Source organism: Balaenoptera borealis (assembly GCF_965194805.1).
Source record: "Balaenoptera borealis genome assembly, chromosome: 12".
In the NCBI taxonomy this organism is placed as follows: domain Eukaryota; kingdom Metazoa; phylum Chordata; class Mammalia; order Artiodactyla; family Balaenopteridae; genus Balaenoptera; species Balaenoptera borealis.
Genome location: NC_138869.1, coordinates 86,740,872 through 86,758,125, shown reverse-complemented (window position 1 = coordinate 86,758,125; position 17,254 = coordinate 86,740,872). Strand labels below are relative to the sequence as shown.

The following is a 17,254-nucleotide window of genomic DNA, read 5'->3' as shown; positions in this document are numbered from 1 at the left end:
ACTTGCCGCAGCTGGAGAGAGCCCTCGCACAGAAGCGAAGACCCGACACAGCCATAAATAAATAAAAATAAATAAATAAAAAGTTTAAAAGATAACTTCTCAAAGATGCCTTATTATTGTATTCATAGTTTTTTAAAAAAAATTAATTTAAAAAATTTAAAATATAAAAGTGCAAGATATTTTGCACTATGAGTTATGATCCATATTAAAGACACACAGGGAAGTTTTGGTCAGAGGGAACAGGGAGCACAGAGCCAGGGAAGCCCAAGAGAACAAGGTGTGTCTGGAGAATGGTAGGTAGTTAACCCTGATGTTGTGTATGGTACTGATGTTTTCGTGCCTGGGGCTGGAGCTGAGAGGGACATGGAGCTTGCCACGCAAAAGGCTTAATATTAACCCTGCTCTCCTAGGTGAGTCTCAGAGACTTTTTTTCTTTACTTTTTTAAAAATTGAGATAGAGTTGATGTACAATATTATATAAATTACGGGTGTACAACACTGTGATTCACAATGTTTAAAGGTTATACTCCATTTATAGTTATTATAAAATATTGGCTACAATCCCTGTACAATGTATCCTTGTAGCTTATTTATTTTATACATAATAGTTTGTACCTCTGAATCCCCTACCCCTATCTTGCCCTTCCCTCTTCCCTACTCCCCACTGGTAACCACTAGTTTGTTTTCAGAGAATTTTTAAGTGGGGAGAAACACACCCCGATGAAGCATGTTACAAAGATGGTTCTGGCTGCAGGTGGAGAATGGACCAGAGCGGGGAGGGAGACCACGAGGGCTGCACAAGGCTGGAACGTGGGAATGGAGAGGAGGAGGAGGAAGGAAGTGTGTGAACTGGTCTGAGGGAGTGAGCGGGCAGCAGATCTCCACATCAAGAAAAAAAAAGCAACACAGAACACAGATTATTTTGGGGGAGTGTGATCGAAGTTATACCTGCACGTGAAAAGGCAAACAATGAGTTAATGAGAAAAACTCACAGCCCCACCCATATCCACCACTTTCAACTCTTTTAGCTGATTTGCTTTTTGGTATTTGTCTCCATATCTGTAAACAAGATTATATTATTACTGCATGCTTTTTCCATTTTAGGCATGATCTATTGATTTGCTTTTACAAAGACACAGCTTTTTTTTTAACCATCAACCTCACTTGGTCCACAAACAGATATCCTCACCATCCCCACCATCCTCACTTTATAGCTGTTTTAAAAATATATACACACACATTCACCTAAATATGTACGTAAATGCACAGAAAAATGTCCTGAAGGACCACATCTAACTAGGACCTAGGGGGACACTGACTAAAGGAGACTTTCATTCTGCCTGTCTGGTTTAAATTCTTTACAAGTGAATGTATACATTAATTACGTGTGTAGTTAAAAAAAAAAAACAACTAAATCACACAACAATAGTAAGAGGTAATTATCATTACCCACAGTTTACAGATGCAAAAACTGAATCCCAGAGACTTAATTAATCTGTTCAAAGTCTTACAGCAAGCAAGCACAACTGGTAAAAACCAGACTTGAGCCTGAAGGAAGAGAAGGAACAAGCATCAGACCAGGACAAAAGGAAGTGAAAGCGAAAGCCAGGAATCTTTAACAGGAGAGGTGCCATCTTTGGCAGAAAGGCATCAAGAAGGCAGAAGGCCGGAGGCAGGCAGTAGCATCGTAGCTGTTGTTTGGAAGGAGATGTTAAGGGCTCTGTGGGGAAAGGGGACTCACTAATAGACAGAAGCAGTGGACTGAAGGAGGCAAGGTCACAGCCTCATGCCCGCCTGCCCTTAGAGAGTATCCCCAGAGAAGTCAGGTGCCAGGCATCTGCAGTGAGTCACTGGATCCCAGAAACTGATGGCATGAGTGAGATCATCAAAAGGCAGGGAGCAGAGACAACAAGGCCCTTGGGGTCCAGGGAGTTTAACCTGTCTGGTCAGAGGCCACTGTCACAAAACCAACAAAAAATTCATGTCTGATAGGTTTTCCTCAGGGCTCAAATGAATAGGTAGGGGAGTAACTGTGAGGCTGTGATACCAGGCAGGATGACAAACAAAAACAGCCAGGCCAAGGAAACAAGCTGCAGAGTCTCTGTCCTGGGAGAATGAAGGATGTCTGGGAGAGGTCACAGCCAAGGCCATCCAAGGCAGCCGGCCCCTCCCTAATCACGACTCAGCTTCACCAGTGCTGGCAGTGGTTACCAGTCCCCTCCCATGGCCATGGGGCTGATGACCGTAAGGGCTGAATGTGTCAGCCCTGTGACCTGGGATAATATGGCTGAGTTGGGGGTTGGACACTGGAGATAAACACAAGCCTTGCTCTATTTGAAAAGTTTCTTGCATTGAACTGGATTCTGCAAAGGTAAACACACATGCCCCAGCCCCACTAATTCATCCTTTACCCAATTCCCCACCTAAACATGGAGAATGAACAAAATAGCCACCTCTGACATCCAGAAGCTGGCTTGACACTCACAGGTAAACCATGTTATTCTTCTATTAGGCATAAACTATCTTACAAAACAATGACCTCAGACAAGTTCACTCTGAAATCATATGAAACAAAGCAAGCCCAGCTCGTAATTCTATCTGAGCACAGATGAAGAAACAGTCACTATGCCACCCACAAAATACCAAACACCCCTTCCCTTGGCCAGAAAAAAAAAAAATGCTGTTACTTTTTTACCCTCATTCTGGTCTCCCCTCCCTGTAGAGAGGATTGACTGAGATAGTCATAGAATCTACCCTGCTTTCTGACAGCATTCTATCTAGAGCAAATCCCTACTTCCTCAGACCCTCCCCCAAATCACGTAACCAAAGCCCAAATCCTATTATAGATTTTCGTTCTAACACTCTCTTACTGAGATGTCCCACAGTTCCCTATGGTGTGCATTCTCTTTTGATGCCAAGAGTAATAAACCCAACTTGTTCAACTACAGGTGTGTTTCTGGGGGTCTTTGGCTGGAGGACATTGATAACATCCAGTGTTTCTTTTCTTCATTCTTAGCCTCTGAGATCTACCTTGAGGATCTGCACCCAGGCTGTGTGGAAGAAGATGGTACAAAGGCAGGAAATGCTGTCAGAAGGGACAAAACAAAACATGCATTCACTCAACAAATATTTATTGGGGACCCACCCACATATGCCACACGCCGATCTAGGTGCCAAGGACAATAGGCAAATAAAGCAGGATCCATGATTTTTCAGGAATCTCTCATTTGGGGGCAGAGGTGGGAAAGACACATAAACAGATCGTTATGATTTATAGAACTAAGTGCAGTGATTGCGGGAGGGGTGCTCTGGGGACTGTTGCCTGCTCAAGAAGAGGTGCATCTACACTAATGTGGTAAAAGGCAGGTGGGGTATCAGGAAAGGCTTTCTGGGAAAGAGGATACTTGAGGTCCTGGAGGCTGAGGACAATCTCATGAGAAGGGACAAGAAGAGCAGGTCAGGGAGGTGACAAACTAGATGGTGAGTGGGGAATTTTTTGATCTCACTAGAGTGAAAAGTAGGAAGCACACTGCAGGAGGAATTAGGCTGGAGGCACTTACAATCATGATAAGGAGTTGCGTTTGGGCTTTACCTTTAGCAAAAGGGTGCATCATGGAAAGTCCATTGAAAGTTCTGCAAGTCCTGACATGATGAGATTATGTTTGTAAACATCATTTAAATGTCTGCAACTTACTTAAAAATGCATAAAATTATAAAATGGACTGATGGATGGATAAAGGGACAGATAGATGGGAAAAGCACTTGATAAAGTGATTATAGTAAAATGCTAATGATAGAATCTATCATTAGGTGGGTATTTGGGTGGTCCCTGTAAAATATTCCAATTCTTCTGTTTGAAAATGTTTGTAATAAAATTTGGGGAGGGGGGCCAATTATGTTGGCCTCTGTCATGGAGGATCGATTGAGCAGGGTAAGTCTAGAGGCAGGGAGACTGGATAGATGCTTGTAGAAAGCCAAGGAAGGACAAGGATTGCCAGCGAACACAGGAATTTGAAGGGGGCAAGAAAGGTTCTTCCTTAGACCGTTCTGAGAGAGCATGGTCCTGTTGACACCTTGATTTCAGACATTCAGCTTCCAGAACTGTGAGAGGAAAGTTTTTCTTGTTTTAATCCACCTAGTTTGTGGCAATTTGTTATAGCAGACCAAAGAAAATAGTACAGGAGTTGAGGGTGTCAAGGTAGAAGGCAATACCATGGAAAGGTTATTATTTGTTATACCACACTATCATATATTTTATAGTATTTTATCTTTTCAAGATGGCTTTTGTATGTGCTTTGGGTTAACAGACCTGAGTCTGAGCATGAGTGCCGTATCTGGAATATGGGGAGGTAATGAAACCTAATTCAAGGGGTTGTGAGGAACAAATGGAGTAATGTGTATGAAACAATTTGGTAAACTGTTAAACTCTGTAAACAAGTTGTTGTTAGTACTGTTATCAGCACGTGGAGGAGCAGAAAACACCTTGAACTAGAGAATGGAAATCTAGGCCCTCGACCTCAGTGACCACTTGACTTCCCAGCCATATCACTGTGTGAGTGGCCAGGACCCTCTTCAGGTTTGTCAGCTTCTGAAAGATTCAACAGTGCTCCTCTCCGAAAGGGACTGAAGAGGGAGTGGTTGCAGTTCAAGGTCAGGGATCAGGGGGGAAGACCTCCCCAGATTTAAACCGTGTCACACAGTGTCCCTTCATTCACTAAGAACTGTGCAAGAAGGGTGGGAGGGTGAAGCCAGAATGAGTAAGAGGCTGCTTCTGCCCTCAAGTTCACAGTCTCCTGAGGTCAGTGCTACCGCTTTGGGAGTGTGCACCTTCCTACAGAAGGAGCCGGGAACCGGACTGGGGAAGGCATCCTGGAGGAGGTGAGGTGAAGCTGGTCCACGACAACTGAGTGGGATTGCCAAGACGTCCTTTGTGGGAAAGAGGAATTAGGAGATGGTTTCAGTTTAGTCAGTGTTATCAACTACCTCATTCGAGGATCTGCGCTTAGCGTCAGGGTTTAGGGGAGGGAGAAAGAAAGTATGAAATCAACATACATCAGTCCGGGAAGCTCCCCTGTTCTAGCAAGGAAACAAAATCTGCATACAATTAAAGGAAACTACGAGATAAAGTGTGTGACGTCAAAGACTCGGGCTTTGAATACCGGATATAGCGAATGTGGACTGTGTCAGGGAAGATTCTGAATGAATGTGCGGGGCGGGGGGAGGGTTGTGTGTCCTGGTCCCCGTGTCCCCAAGTCGTCACCTAACAGGCAGATGACGGCTGTTTATATAATCGACGGCGCCTCGCGGGCGACCGGGGGAACAGGATGGGGGAGCCGGGCCGGGGCTGAGTGCGCGCTCCTGGAATCCGCGCTGGGGTGTTGCCTCTCCCAGGCCCGACACCTGGGTCCGCCCTCCCACTGCGGAGACTGGCGCGCGGCCTCCGAGAGGTCGGCGGGTGGCTCGCCAAGCCTCCTGTAATCCAGCCATCTCCTAACTGCAACCGGGCGGCTGTAAATGCCCAGGAAGCCCGCCCCATCCGCCTACCCCGCTCTCCACCCGCTTGAAGGGAGTCGAAGAGGAGGAAACCGATAATAATCTAGAACTCTGGCGCAAATCCTGGGTCTTGCTCTCCATAGGTCATCTTGTCACCGCGTTGGTTCGGGTTTCCAAGCCTCTCGCCCCTTTCACTTTTTCGGGATCATTCTGGAAACAGGGGCGGTACTTCTCTGAGTCAAACTTCGATCCCTCACGTGACAACACTATAGAAAGATTTTTGCTGCGCGTGGTGGTGGTGGTGAGGGTTAGAGAGGAGGATGCATCTGGTCCTGTGATTAATTTTGGTTTCCGAGTATGAGGAAGAAGAAAATGCAGACGGTTTGCTTTTGAAAGGGAAACTATTGATACATCCTCTTAACCTCCAGGTTAAGCGAATCTTTGGTAAGAATCAAAATCTTTTCACACCTTTGAAAGGATGTTTGGGTTCTGAGTCAGATTCACTCCCAAGTATTGACTGTGGGAGACCACACTTACAGGATGTCTTTAAATTTTTGTGTCAACTTTTTTCATATGGAAAAATTCAAACATACATGAAGTAGAGACAATAATATGAACTCTTGTGCACCCATCAACCCCTTCAAGAATGATCAACTCATGACCAATTTTATTTCATCAATTACCTTCCACTCATCCTTCCCCTTTTCCCAGTGTGTTATTTTTTTTTTAACATCTTTATTGGAGTATAATTGCTTTACAATGGTGTGTTAGTTTCTGCTTTATAACAAAGTGAATCAGTTATACATATACATATGTTCCCATATCTATTCCCTCTTGCATCTCCCTCCCTCCAGTGTGTTATTTTTAAGCAAATCTCAGACATATTTTATTAATAAAATTTCAGGGACTTCCCTGGATGGGGAACTAGATCCCACATGCATGCCGCAACTAAAGAGTCTGCATGCCGCAAGGAAGATCCCGCGTGCCATAACTAAGACCCAGAGGAGCCTAAAAAAAAAGCTTCAGTATACCAAAACCTCGTTTTTAAAGAGGTTTAATATAAATGTACAGTCAATGTTAAAATTTCTGTCTCATGTTTTAAACATTAGATTACAATTAATTTGTTCAAACCGGGATGCAAACAAGTATACCACTGCGTTCTTTTGATATGTCCTTTAAGTCTCTTTTAATCTATAGGTTCCCTTTCTCTCATCACCCCCCCAAACCCTTTTTCTTCTGGAAATTTATCTGATGAAGAAAACTGGTCCTTTGTCCTATGAATTTTCCCAGACTGGGATTTGCTGACTGCATCTCTGCAGCGTTTTTTGTTTGTTTGTTTTTTTAAATAAACAGTCTTTGGTGATCTTTTATCTTTTTATTATTATTTTTATTTATTTATTTATTTATTTATTTTTGGCTGCGTTGGGTCTTCGTTTCTGTGCGAGGGCTTTCTCCAGTTGCGGCAAGCGGGGGCCACTCTTCATAGCGGTGCGCGGGCCTCCCACCATCGCGGCCTCTCCTGTTGCGGAGCACAGGCTCCAGACGCGCAGGCTCAGTAGTTGTGGCTCACGGGCCTAGTTGCTCCGCGGCATGTGGGATCTTCCCAGACCAGGGCTCGAACCCGTGTCCCCTGCATCGGCAGGCAGATTCTCAACCACTGCGCCACCAGGGAAGCCTCTGCAGCGTTTTTTAAATGATTCTGGTAGATCCAGAACTGTGATCGGTTTTAGATTCATCATTTTCGGCAAGTATCAAGTTGTTACCTCCTGTTGTATTACATTGGAAGGCACATAATGTTGGATTGTCTTTCTTTTTATGATGTTAGGATTGATCAGTGGGTTCAGGTGTTGTCAGCCTGATTCATCATTGTAAGATTCCCCATCGGCTTTTCACATATGTTTCTAGCAGCCGTTGATGATTATTGCATAGGTGCATTATTTCATTGGGTGTTACAAAAGAATGATATTCTTCCATTGTCTTCATTTATTAGCTGGAGTTTGTAATAAAGAACTGTCCCTCAACCATTTGGTATTCTTAGATATATTTGTACAAGAATGATAGCATAAAAAACTGAGTATTTACCAGTGTTCAGAAAGTGGTATAGTTTCCTAGCATTCTCCAAAAATGACCAATGAGTTTAGTTTTTAGTTGTCATGATGAACTGATGGAATTTTTTGCATATATGACGTGTCTCAATCAATTGCAGTTATTATCCTTATTCATGCCAAAAGTATCCCATCTTTAACCCTTCATGTTGGCTCCTGAGTCATTTTTGACATGACCCCAGTAGCTTTCTCACAATCTGATGTGACAAGATGCTCCGGAATCATCTTGTGTATTTTTTCTCCCAGACCTAGAATTAGCCAGTTCTTTAAGGAACCTTTTTTTTTTTTTTTTGGCCACGCCGCGGGGCATGTGGGATCTTAGCTCCCCGACCAGGGATCGAACCCATGCCTCCTGCAATGGAAGCAAGGAGTCTTAACCACTGGACCACCAGGGAAGTCCCAAGGAGCCGTTTTCTTTTTGGTGGGAAATAATAAGATCACCATATGGATGTAAGCAGTGCTTGCTCAGTGTATCCAGTTAGGCTATTAATATTAGGCCTTCTTTGTGAAGGGAACTAAGAAATACATTTTATTATTTTTTAAGAGAAAACACATCATGAGTTTATACTGATTTTCCAATTCAAATTTGGGATCACTATGTTTTTATTTCTCTTCTTTTATGTCATAATCATAAGAGAAACCTAATCTTTCAGGTTGAAAATCTTGGTTCCTGGTAACATTAACATAATTGCTTATTTTCTTTATCCTATTATACATGTGTATGTACATGCACATAATATATAATATATTCAGAATAACAACAAAAATATTATTACCCAGATGACAACTGAACATTTTAAGTTTTATTTTCACTTCTTTTTGTCATTAGGCTATATCCCACTGGGGATATACAGCTAAATTACTGCATTTTAAAGTCACCTAAAATAACTCCTTTCTAAGGACTTACCAACTGCAGAAAGTTTAAGCTACCAACTACACACACAGTTTCATTTTGTCTTGTTTTAACTTAATTTTGTTTTATAGTGATGTAAAACATTTACATGATTCCAAAGCCAAACATACAAAACAAAGTACATTTAGAAAAGACTAATTTCCATCTCTTCCACCTGGTTTTCCTTTCCCCAACCCCCACCCCCACAGGTAACTGTTTTTGTTAGGTTTTGGTTTATCCTTCCACTTAAAAAATAAATATAAGCCCCCCAAAATGTATATTTACATTTCCCCTTTTCTTAGGTAAAATGTAGCATGCGGTGTGCGCTGTTCTCCACCTTGTTTTTTTCACTTAATATATCCTGGAGGTCACCATAAAATAATACACAGATAGTCCTTATTTGCAAAGTGGATAGAAGGCGAGGGGGCAGACCTGACTGAGTCGCCTGGGGAGACAACATCCAGCGGTCCGGCGCCATGTTTTTCAGATCCCCAGAAAGGATGAGGTCAAATGGGTCAAGCCCTCACACGCACCCAGGGGCTTCGGGGAATGAGTTGGAGGAGGAGAAAGCCGCCGCAGGCCAAAGTCAGTTGTCTGGTCCCCTGTATCTGGATCTCAACCAACTTTCTCATTGCAGAGTTTTCAACTATCACCTATCGATTTACAGTGTGACAATAAATAGCCTTGTGTGGAGTCTTTTCGTGTATTTGAAGCTTTCTTTTCGACCTAGGTATACTGGGGAGAAAGGGGGACTGAAAGAAAAAAGGAAAATTTATTAAAGGGGGGTCAGAGACATCAGGCCTGGATCAAGAAGCCCGAAGAGTGTAACCTTCGTAAATTGCTCCTGGAAGTCTAGCTTCAACCCTACCTACCAGCGGCAGCATATCCCAAAGAGAGGAAGCAACAGGGAGGAGACAGAGAGAAAGGCAAAGGAACAACTCTAGGGACTCAGGGTGATCTGGGTGCCGGGAAACAAGAGCCGGAAAAAGGGGAAGACCTGCCCTGCAAAGGAGGCCTGGAAGGTGTAGATGTGGTTGCTGGTAGTGGCGTCGTAGAAAACGACCTTCCCGCATTCGTGATTCACGCGGACGCCCACTTTCCTGGGACAGACCGAGAGATCCTCCCGGGTGCCGCCCTCGGTGAGCGCCTGGCACTTGGAGCTTGCGATGCGCAGCGCCCAGAAGCCGGTCAAGGGCGCCAACACCAGCGTTCCCCTCCGTGGTACTGGATCTGAGGCCACGCCCACCACGCAGCCCCCGCCCCCGGGCCCTTGGAGCTCCGCCTCCCAGGCCTGGCAGCCGGTGGAGAAGCCTGGCAAGCCCAGGACACAGCGGAACGGATGGAAGCGCTCAGGGTCGGTGGGCTCAGCCCAGCCGCTTTGAGAAACTTGGTCCAGCGTCACTGTCTTCAGATCCTGGGAAATGATGAGATCCGGGTGAGCCGAGGCCGCATCCAGGGTCACTGGGGCTGCGGGAAGATAAGGAGGAGAAAGAGGGGCAGCCCCAGGTCAAGTCGTCCAGCCCCCTTTAGGATGGCTTTCTCTTCATAGTCAGAGTCCTGTTTGCCCCCAGAGAAGTCCTATCCCCCCTCCCCCTCTTTGAAGTTAATTCCTAAATTTCACCATATGCTGCTCTGAGCGTGCTCTTCATTGGTGGTGAGGGGGGTGTCATTTCAACACTCAGCTGAGACTCTCCTCTTCCTTCCCCGTTTCCTGTGGTCCTCATATCTCGAAGAAGATTTGAGGCTTGTATAAGAGATGTCGAGGCTCAGGCTATCTGAGCTCGAGTAATTTTCTAAAGTGCAGCCCCTCAGAAACAGGCATAAATGGAGGGGTGGAATGCAGAAGGAGAGATAGTCAGCCCAGTCTCACCGCAGAAGCACACCTTTTTTTTTTTTTTAAATTATATTTATTTATTTATTTTTGGCTGTGTTGGGTCTTCACTGCGGTGTGCGGGCTTCTCATTGCGGTGGCTTCTCTTGTTGTGAAGCACGGGCTCTAGGTGCGCTGGCTTCAGTAGTTGTGGCACGTGGGCTCAGTAGTTGTGGCTCGCGGGCTCTAGAGCGCAGGCTCAGTAGTTGTGGCGCACAGGCTTAGTTGCTCTGCGGCATGTGGGATCTTCCCGGACCAGGGCTCAAACCCATGTCCCCTGCACTGGCAGGCGGATTCCTAACCACTGCGCCACCAGGGAAGTCCCCTTTTTTTTTTTTTTTTTTTATGTCAGCGTGACCATGGGGGATCTTAGTTCCCCCACCAGGGATCGAATCCACACTCCCTGGAGTGGAAGCGTGGAGTCTTAGCCACTGGACCGTCAGGGAGGTCCCCACACATGCACACTTTTAATTGGATTTGGACATTAAGTTATAGTTTGTCAAGGCTAGAAGTCCCCCATCTGCCCTCTACAATTGCTTGAGCAGCTGTGGTTCCAGTCTTTGCCAAAGACTTAGGAATGGGGGCCTCATTCTGTTTGTTGTCTGATTTGTTATCTGATTTGTTGTCTACTTTGTTGTCTGATATGTTGTCTGATTTGTTGTCTGATCTGTTGTCTGATTTGTCATCTAATCTCACACCCTCTTACTGTAATATTACTTAATTCTCCCTGCTGGATGGGGGTTGGGGAGAGATGGAGGATGTGGGAATGTGGGGAAGAGGAGAAAGAGTGACCAGGTTCATGGGGATGAGTTAGGTGAATTGTGGCCCAGGCAGTCCTTACTGGTCTCTAGGGTCTACCTTGGCTGAACTGATGCCTAGGTAAATAGTTTAAAAAAAAGAAAAAAAAAAAGTGGACCGGAGCAGTCAACTATAGTGACTTCCTTTATCCACCAGGGGGTACCACAGCCAAAGCAATAAGCAGAAGCCAAGCTGGGGCTTCCAGGTCATCTTCCTCTTTTTGCTTGAGAACCCCCTCTTCCTTCTCCAAATCGTCAACATCACCCCCATCTCCCTCAGCCCAACTCCACTCAGGGACCCTTCACTGCTCTCAGCCACTCACCCAGCGCCATCTTGTGCTCTTCAATAACCGTAGCTCCAGGGCCCCCCAGGTTCTCAGAGCTGTCTTGGATTGGTAAATAAGAAACAAAAGAGGCCCTGCTTCGGCTCCGGAAGAGTGGGGCGAATGAAGTTGAGGGTTTGGGATTTGGTGGCACTGGTTTAGTTGTTCTGTCAACTTTGAGGGAGAAGGAGAGGAGAAAAGAGAGGTCAGTGGGAGCAAGGCAGCAATGCCAGAAAGTACTGCTGAGCTCTAGACACAGCAGGAGGGATCAAGGTTAGACTCAAGAAGGTGAAACCGTGCTCCAGACGGTTCCAGAAGCTGGGTACCAACAGAAATTCTTGGGCTTGTCTTACAGACTGATAGATAAGGGAACAGCTTGTTAAAACCCCTTTGCTTGTAAGCTGCCTTCACTGATTAAGCTCCCTTTAGTGACTTTTTTCCCTCTTTAATTGCATACCCTCCAGGTAATATAGCACAAGACTCATCAACCAGCCCTATAGATAACACCTCTGACATGAGTCGCTATACTAATGGAAGCTTAAGTTGTTTCTTTAGGAATTGGAGTGAGCTCTTGTCCAGTTTGAGCTGGCTAAAACCCTAAAACTAGACCTGCACAGGTGTCAGAGGAACAACCTTTTGACATCAGAGGGCCAAAACTCCATCCTCAAATTATGCTAAGCACCTCCATTTTTTTTTTTTTAATTTTTTATTTATTTATTTATTTTTATTTTTGGCTGTGTTGGGTCTTCATTTCTGTGCGAGGGCTTTCTCTAGTTGCGGCGAGCGGGGGCCACTCTTCATCGCGGTGCGCGAGCCCCTCATTATTGCGGCCTCTCTTGTTGCGGAGCACAGGCTCCAGACGCGCAGGCTTAGTAGTTGTGGCTCACGGGTCTAGTTGCTCCGCGGCTTGTGGGATCTTCCCAGACCGGGGCTCGAACCCGTGTGCCCTGCATTGGCAGGCAGATTCTCAACCACTGCGCCACCAGGGAAGTCCCCCCCTTTTTTTTTTTTTTTTTTTTTTTTTATGTCAGCGTGACCATGGGGGATCTTAGTTCCCCCACCAGGGATCGAATCCACACTCCCTGGAGTGGAAGCGTGGAGTCTTAGCCACTGGACCGTCAGGGAGGTCCCCACACATGCACACTTTTAATTGGATTTGGACATTAAGTTATAGTTTGTCAAGGCTAGAAGTCCCCCATCTGCCCTCTACAATTGCTTGAGCAGCTGTGGTTCCAGTCTTTGCCAAAGACTTAGGAATGGGGGCCTCATTCTGTTTGTTGTCTGATTTGTTATCTGATTTGTTGTCTACTTTGTTGTCTGATATGTTGTCTGATTTGTTGTCTGATCTGTTGTCTGATTTGTCATCTAATCTCACACCCTCTTACTGTAATATTACTTAATTCTCCCTGCTGGATGGGGGTTGGGGAGAGATGGAGGATGTGGGAATGTGGGGAAGAGGAGAAAGAGTGACCAGGTTCATGGGGATGAGTTAGGTGAATTGTGGCCCAGGCAGTCCTTACTGGTCTCTAGGGTCTACCTTGGCTGAACTGATGCCTAGGTAAATAGTTTAAAAAAAAGAAAAAAAAAAGTGGACCGGAGCAGTCAACTATAGTGACTTCCTTTATCCACCAGGGGGTACCACAGCCAAAGCAATAAGCAGAAGCCAAGCTGGGGCTTCCAGGTCATCTTCCTCTTTTTGCTTGAGAACCCCCTCTTCCTTCTCCAAATCGTCAACATCACCCCCATCTCCCTCAGCCCAACTCCACTCAGGGACCCTTCACTGCTCTCAGCCACTCACCCAGCGCCATCTTGAGCTCTTCAATAACCGTAGCTCCAGAGCCCCCCAGGTTCTCAGAGCTGTCTTGGATTGGTGAGTAAGAAACGAAAGAGGCCCTGCTTCGGCTCCGGAAGAGTGGGGCGAATGAAGTTGAGGGTTTGGGATTTGGTGGCACTGGTTTAGTTGTTCTGTCAACTTTGAGGGAGAAGGAGAGGAGAAAAGAGAGGTCAGTGGGAGCAAGGCAGCAATGCCAGAAAGTACTGCTGAGCTCTAGACACAGCAGGAGGGATCAAGGTTAGACTCAAGAAGGTGAAACCGTGCTCCAGACGGTTCCAGAAGCTGGGGACCAACAGAAATTCTTGGGCTTGTCTTACAGACTGATAGATAAGGGAACAGCTTGTTAAAACCCCTTTGCTTGTAAGCTGCCTTCACTGACTAAGCTCCCTTTAGTGACTTTTTTCCCTCTTTAATTGCATACCCTCCAGGTAATATAGCACAAGACTCATCAACCAGCCCTATAGATAACACCTCTGACATGAGTCGCTATACTAATGGAAGCTTAAGTTGTTTCTTTAGGAATTGGAGTGAGCTCTTGTCCAGTTTGAGCTGGCTAAAACCCTAAAACTAGACCTGCACAGGTGTCAGAGGAACAACCTTTTGACATCAGAGGGCCAAAACTCCATCCTCAAATTATGCTAAGCACCTCCATTTTTGAACATGCATCCCATGAAGAAGCATGTAACCCAAATCCGCCTGTGCCGCAGAACGCTGATTACCTCACCTTTTCCCTACCTCTGATCATCTTTCCCCACGCCCGAGACCACCCTGTTTCATGATCCCATAAATATCTCAAGGCCCTCGCCTTCAGGGAGGCAGACCTGAGACTTGTTCTCCCGTTTCCTCCCTTGGCTGCCTTGTGAATAAACTTTCTCTGCTACAAACCTCAGCGTCTCGGCATTTGGCTGGCTGCGCGTGGGGCGAACAAACCTGGTTTGGTAACAAAAGCACACCTGAACAAGTTAGGAGTAAACTGATCAGGTGGTAGATTATTTCCTGGAGGAGGTATACTCTGGGAAGGGGAAGAGGAGATGGATGAAATGCCTGCTATCCCCACCCCCATCTCTGCCCATGCCATCTTAGCACCCGAAGTTTTCAAGAACGCTAGTTTCTACAGCCCTTCCTCTTCCTCTCTCAATTTCCAGGCCCTCTTACAGTCTCTCTAAATTCCTCTTTCTGCTCTGTGTCTATTCCCCTCCAACCCAAGCTGGAACTGAGAACAGTTATTCATTCCCACCTAACTCTGGTCAGGGAGGGTGATCTTGTATGTTAGGAAGTTCTTTCTACAGTCTACTGTCTTTCCTTCCTCTGCAGTGTCAGTCCAGTGCATTCCCATCTATGCTGGGGGTGGAGACAGCATTTTGACCCTCTGTAGTCTTAGAGGTTCCCTGACTCCACCACTGGAAGCCACCAGTGGTCAGGGGCAGGACTCCTACCTGGAGGGGTCGACTCAGGCTCCAAGGTTTTGTTCATTTTAGGATTGTTTTTGTTTGACAGGTACCCTAGGAATTGAGACGAGAAAACCTATTTTAGTCTTGATAACCAGAAGCTGCAAACTAAAAACAAAACCAAGCACCCTGCCACCATCAATAAGAACAAGAATAGGTGGTTCTCAGTGAGGACTGCCGCCCACTCACGGGGAAGTGTGGAAACCTTTCAGGTTGTCCCGGTGGCTGCAGGAGGAGGGGGAGGGTCTTTACTGGCCTAGAGTGTTTCCTGGGGCCTGGGATGTGAAACATTCAACAGGACACAAGGCAGAGAGCACAATGGAGACTTAACATCTGCAAATACCGATAGCTCCCCTGGGGGAGAAACTGCTGGTGGAACGGAATTCCTAAGTCCTGCTCTCAGCTTTGGAAGGCATTACGTATTTCGTTTCTGGCTTTGGCAAAATGATTCCTAATGTTGTTTTTGCCACTTAATAGTCCCATGACTTGGGTTTAATTTACCTCACTTCTCTGGAGCTGCAGGGGCCTTACTGTAAATTGCCGATAATAACACCTACCTTGGAGGATAGTTGTGGGATTTTGAACTATTAGATGCGGGGTGCTTAGCACATGGTGGGCCTTTAAGAAATGGTACCTCTAGTGTTACCATCTCAGATGGCAGAGCCATCTCTGATGACTTTGGCATAGGCTGCTGTTACAGTGGGTCTTCCTCCCCTGAGCTGTCCTGACCTGACTTATAACCAGAAACCCAGCCTATGGCTGAGGGCAGCTAATACCACAGAGACTGAGCTGCCTTTATCTTCTCCTTGTCTTACCTTTTCCTCCCTTACTCTGAGGAATGAAGAAATAAATTTACAATTTTCTATTACTTTTGAATACTTCTAAATTTTGGGATTTGTCACTGTTTGGTGAGTTACCTGAGTTTAAAATAATAAAGCACATCCATATGCCTGTTCTTCTCAACTGATGAGGAATGGGTATTCACTTATATTTGGCCTTCATGTAATCAGAGAGACAGAATTCTTTGCCTTTGCTTTTTTCACTTTCCCCAAATGGCAGGAGCAATCATCACTTACAGCTCTTTATTTGTTCTTCAGTCATGCCTTTGAAGAATTTGCTTTTATCTTTCTTGCTCTCAGGCTGGAGGCTGTCTGTGGAGAGAGAACAGAATGAGATGGAGGGAGTCCAGAGAGGTTGAGCAAGGAACCCAGCACCAATCACACAGCAGGGCACTGATCTCAAATGCCTTGGATTTGTCTCTCATACTCTTAGTGGACCGAGAGAGTGTAAAACACTGAGAGATGCCCTTTCTGCTTCCCTGAAGTGGCTCTCCAGCCCAGCACTGTCCAGTAGAAATATACTCTGAACCACAAATAACATTTTAAATTTTCTAGTAGTCCCATTACAAAAAGTAAAAAGAAACAGATAAAATTAATTTTAATTATATTTTCTATTTAACCCATTATTTTTAAGATATTGCCCTTTCAACATATAAGAAATTATTGCTATATTTTACATTCTATTTTCATACTAAGTCTTGTGAAATCTGACGTGTTTCCTTCACTGACAGCACACTTGACTTTGGACTAGCCGCATTTCAAATGCCCAAGTGCACGTATGGCTAGCGGCCACCATACTAGGCAGAGCAAATCTAGTCCCTCCCTAGTGAGGAGAACTGAGGAGAAAGGGCTGAGGGACAAAAGGTGCTTCTTGGCCTCACCCTTTAGCTTCAAAAGAAAGCCTGCTGTGGTACCAGCCACTCAGGAGCAGGGTGTGGTAAAGGGTGGTCTCACCCTCTTAAAGCCTGGATGGCAATTCCTCTCTCCTCCCCCTAAGAGAGGACTCGAGAGAAGAAAGCAGACGGAGCTGCTGATGAAGGAGCTTAGTGCCCTTCTGTCCTGGTTCTCTCCAAGGAGGGAGCTTCGTGCCCCACGTCTCCTGTCTCCCAGACATGGAGGGCTGTTGACTTCTGTGTACCCTGACGGAAATAGGGGCAGAGGACAAAAGACTTTGTGTGGTTGAAGGATGAGCTCAGAACATGGGGATGATGGCCCATGTCCAGCCTGGATTACCTGTAGGGATGCTGGACTAGGTGAAGAGCTGTAGGGTGGGACCCCTAGATAAGGGGCTTCCTCTGGGCCCCTGCACCTTTCTAGTGATCTGTAGCTCCAGGAGAGTATAGAACCAGCCCTGGGGATAGGTGGAGGGAGACACGTGGGCATCTCATCTGAAGGGTCCGCATACCTGGAGCCAGAGCAAACACTGCCCTGAGCGCTATGCCTACAGGGCCTTCAGGGTCCAGCCACCACCCCCCTCCACCCCTGGCTTCCCAGACCCAGTAATTCCCCAACAGGAGACAATGACCCTCAGACTAGGGAGCTATGGAGATTGGACCAGTGTTGTGAATAGACTCGCCAGCACCCCCTCCACCCCCTGGGCTTTAACAGGGCCAGGTGGGAGTTTGGGGACTGTGTGTGTGTGTGTGTGTGTGT

General features: G+C 46.0%; 1 protein-coding gene and 1 long non-coding RNA gene across 2 annotated transcripts in view; one reads left to right on the top strand and one right to left on the bottom strand.

Moving 5' to 3' along the window:
* Positions 1-5,401: 5,401 nt before the first annotated feature.
* TRIM31 (tripartite motif containing 31) overlaps positions 5,402-17,254 on the bottom strand; it is a 31,140-nt gene continuing 19,287 nt past the window's right edge. Inside the window, exons 6-9 of the mRNA XM_082347082.1 lie at positions 15,839-15,913; positions 14,751-14,816; positions 13,279-13,452; positions 5,402-9,957 (exon numbers count right to left, since the gene is read on the bottom strand). Coding sequence (XP_082203208.1) covers positions 9,431-9,957; positions 13,279-13,452; positions 14,751-14,816; positions 15,839-15,913 — 842 coding nt within the window. The 3' untranslated portion in view covers positions 5,402-9,430. The remainder of the gene's footprint in view (positions 9,958-13,278; positions 13,453-14,750; positions 14,817-15,838; positions 15,914-17,254) is intronic.
* LOC309607948 overlaps positions 13,378-17,254 on the top strand; it is a 208,849-nt gene continuing 204,972 nt past the window's right edge. Inside the window, exon 1 of the long non-coding RNA XR_014232595.1 lies at positions 13,378-15,401. This is a non-coding gene — a long non-coding RNA (uncharacterized lncRNA). The remainder of the gene's footprint in view (positions 15,402-17,254) is intronic.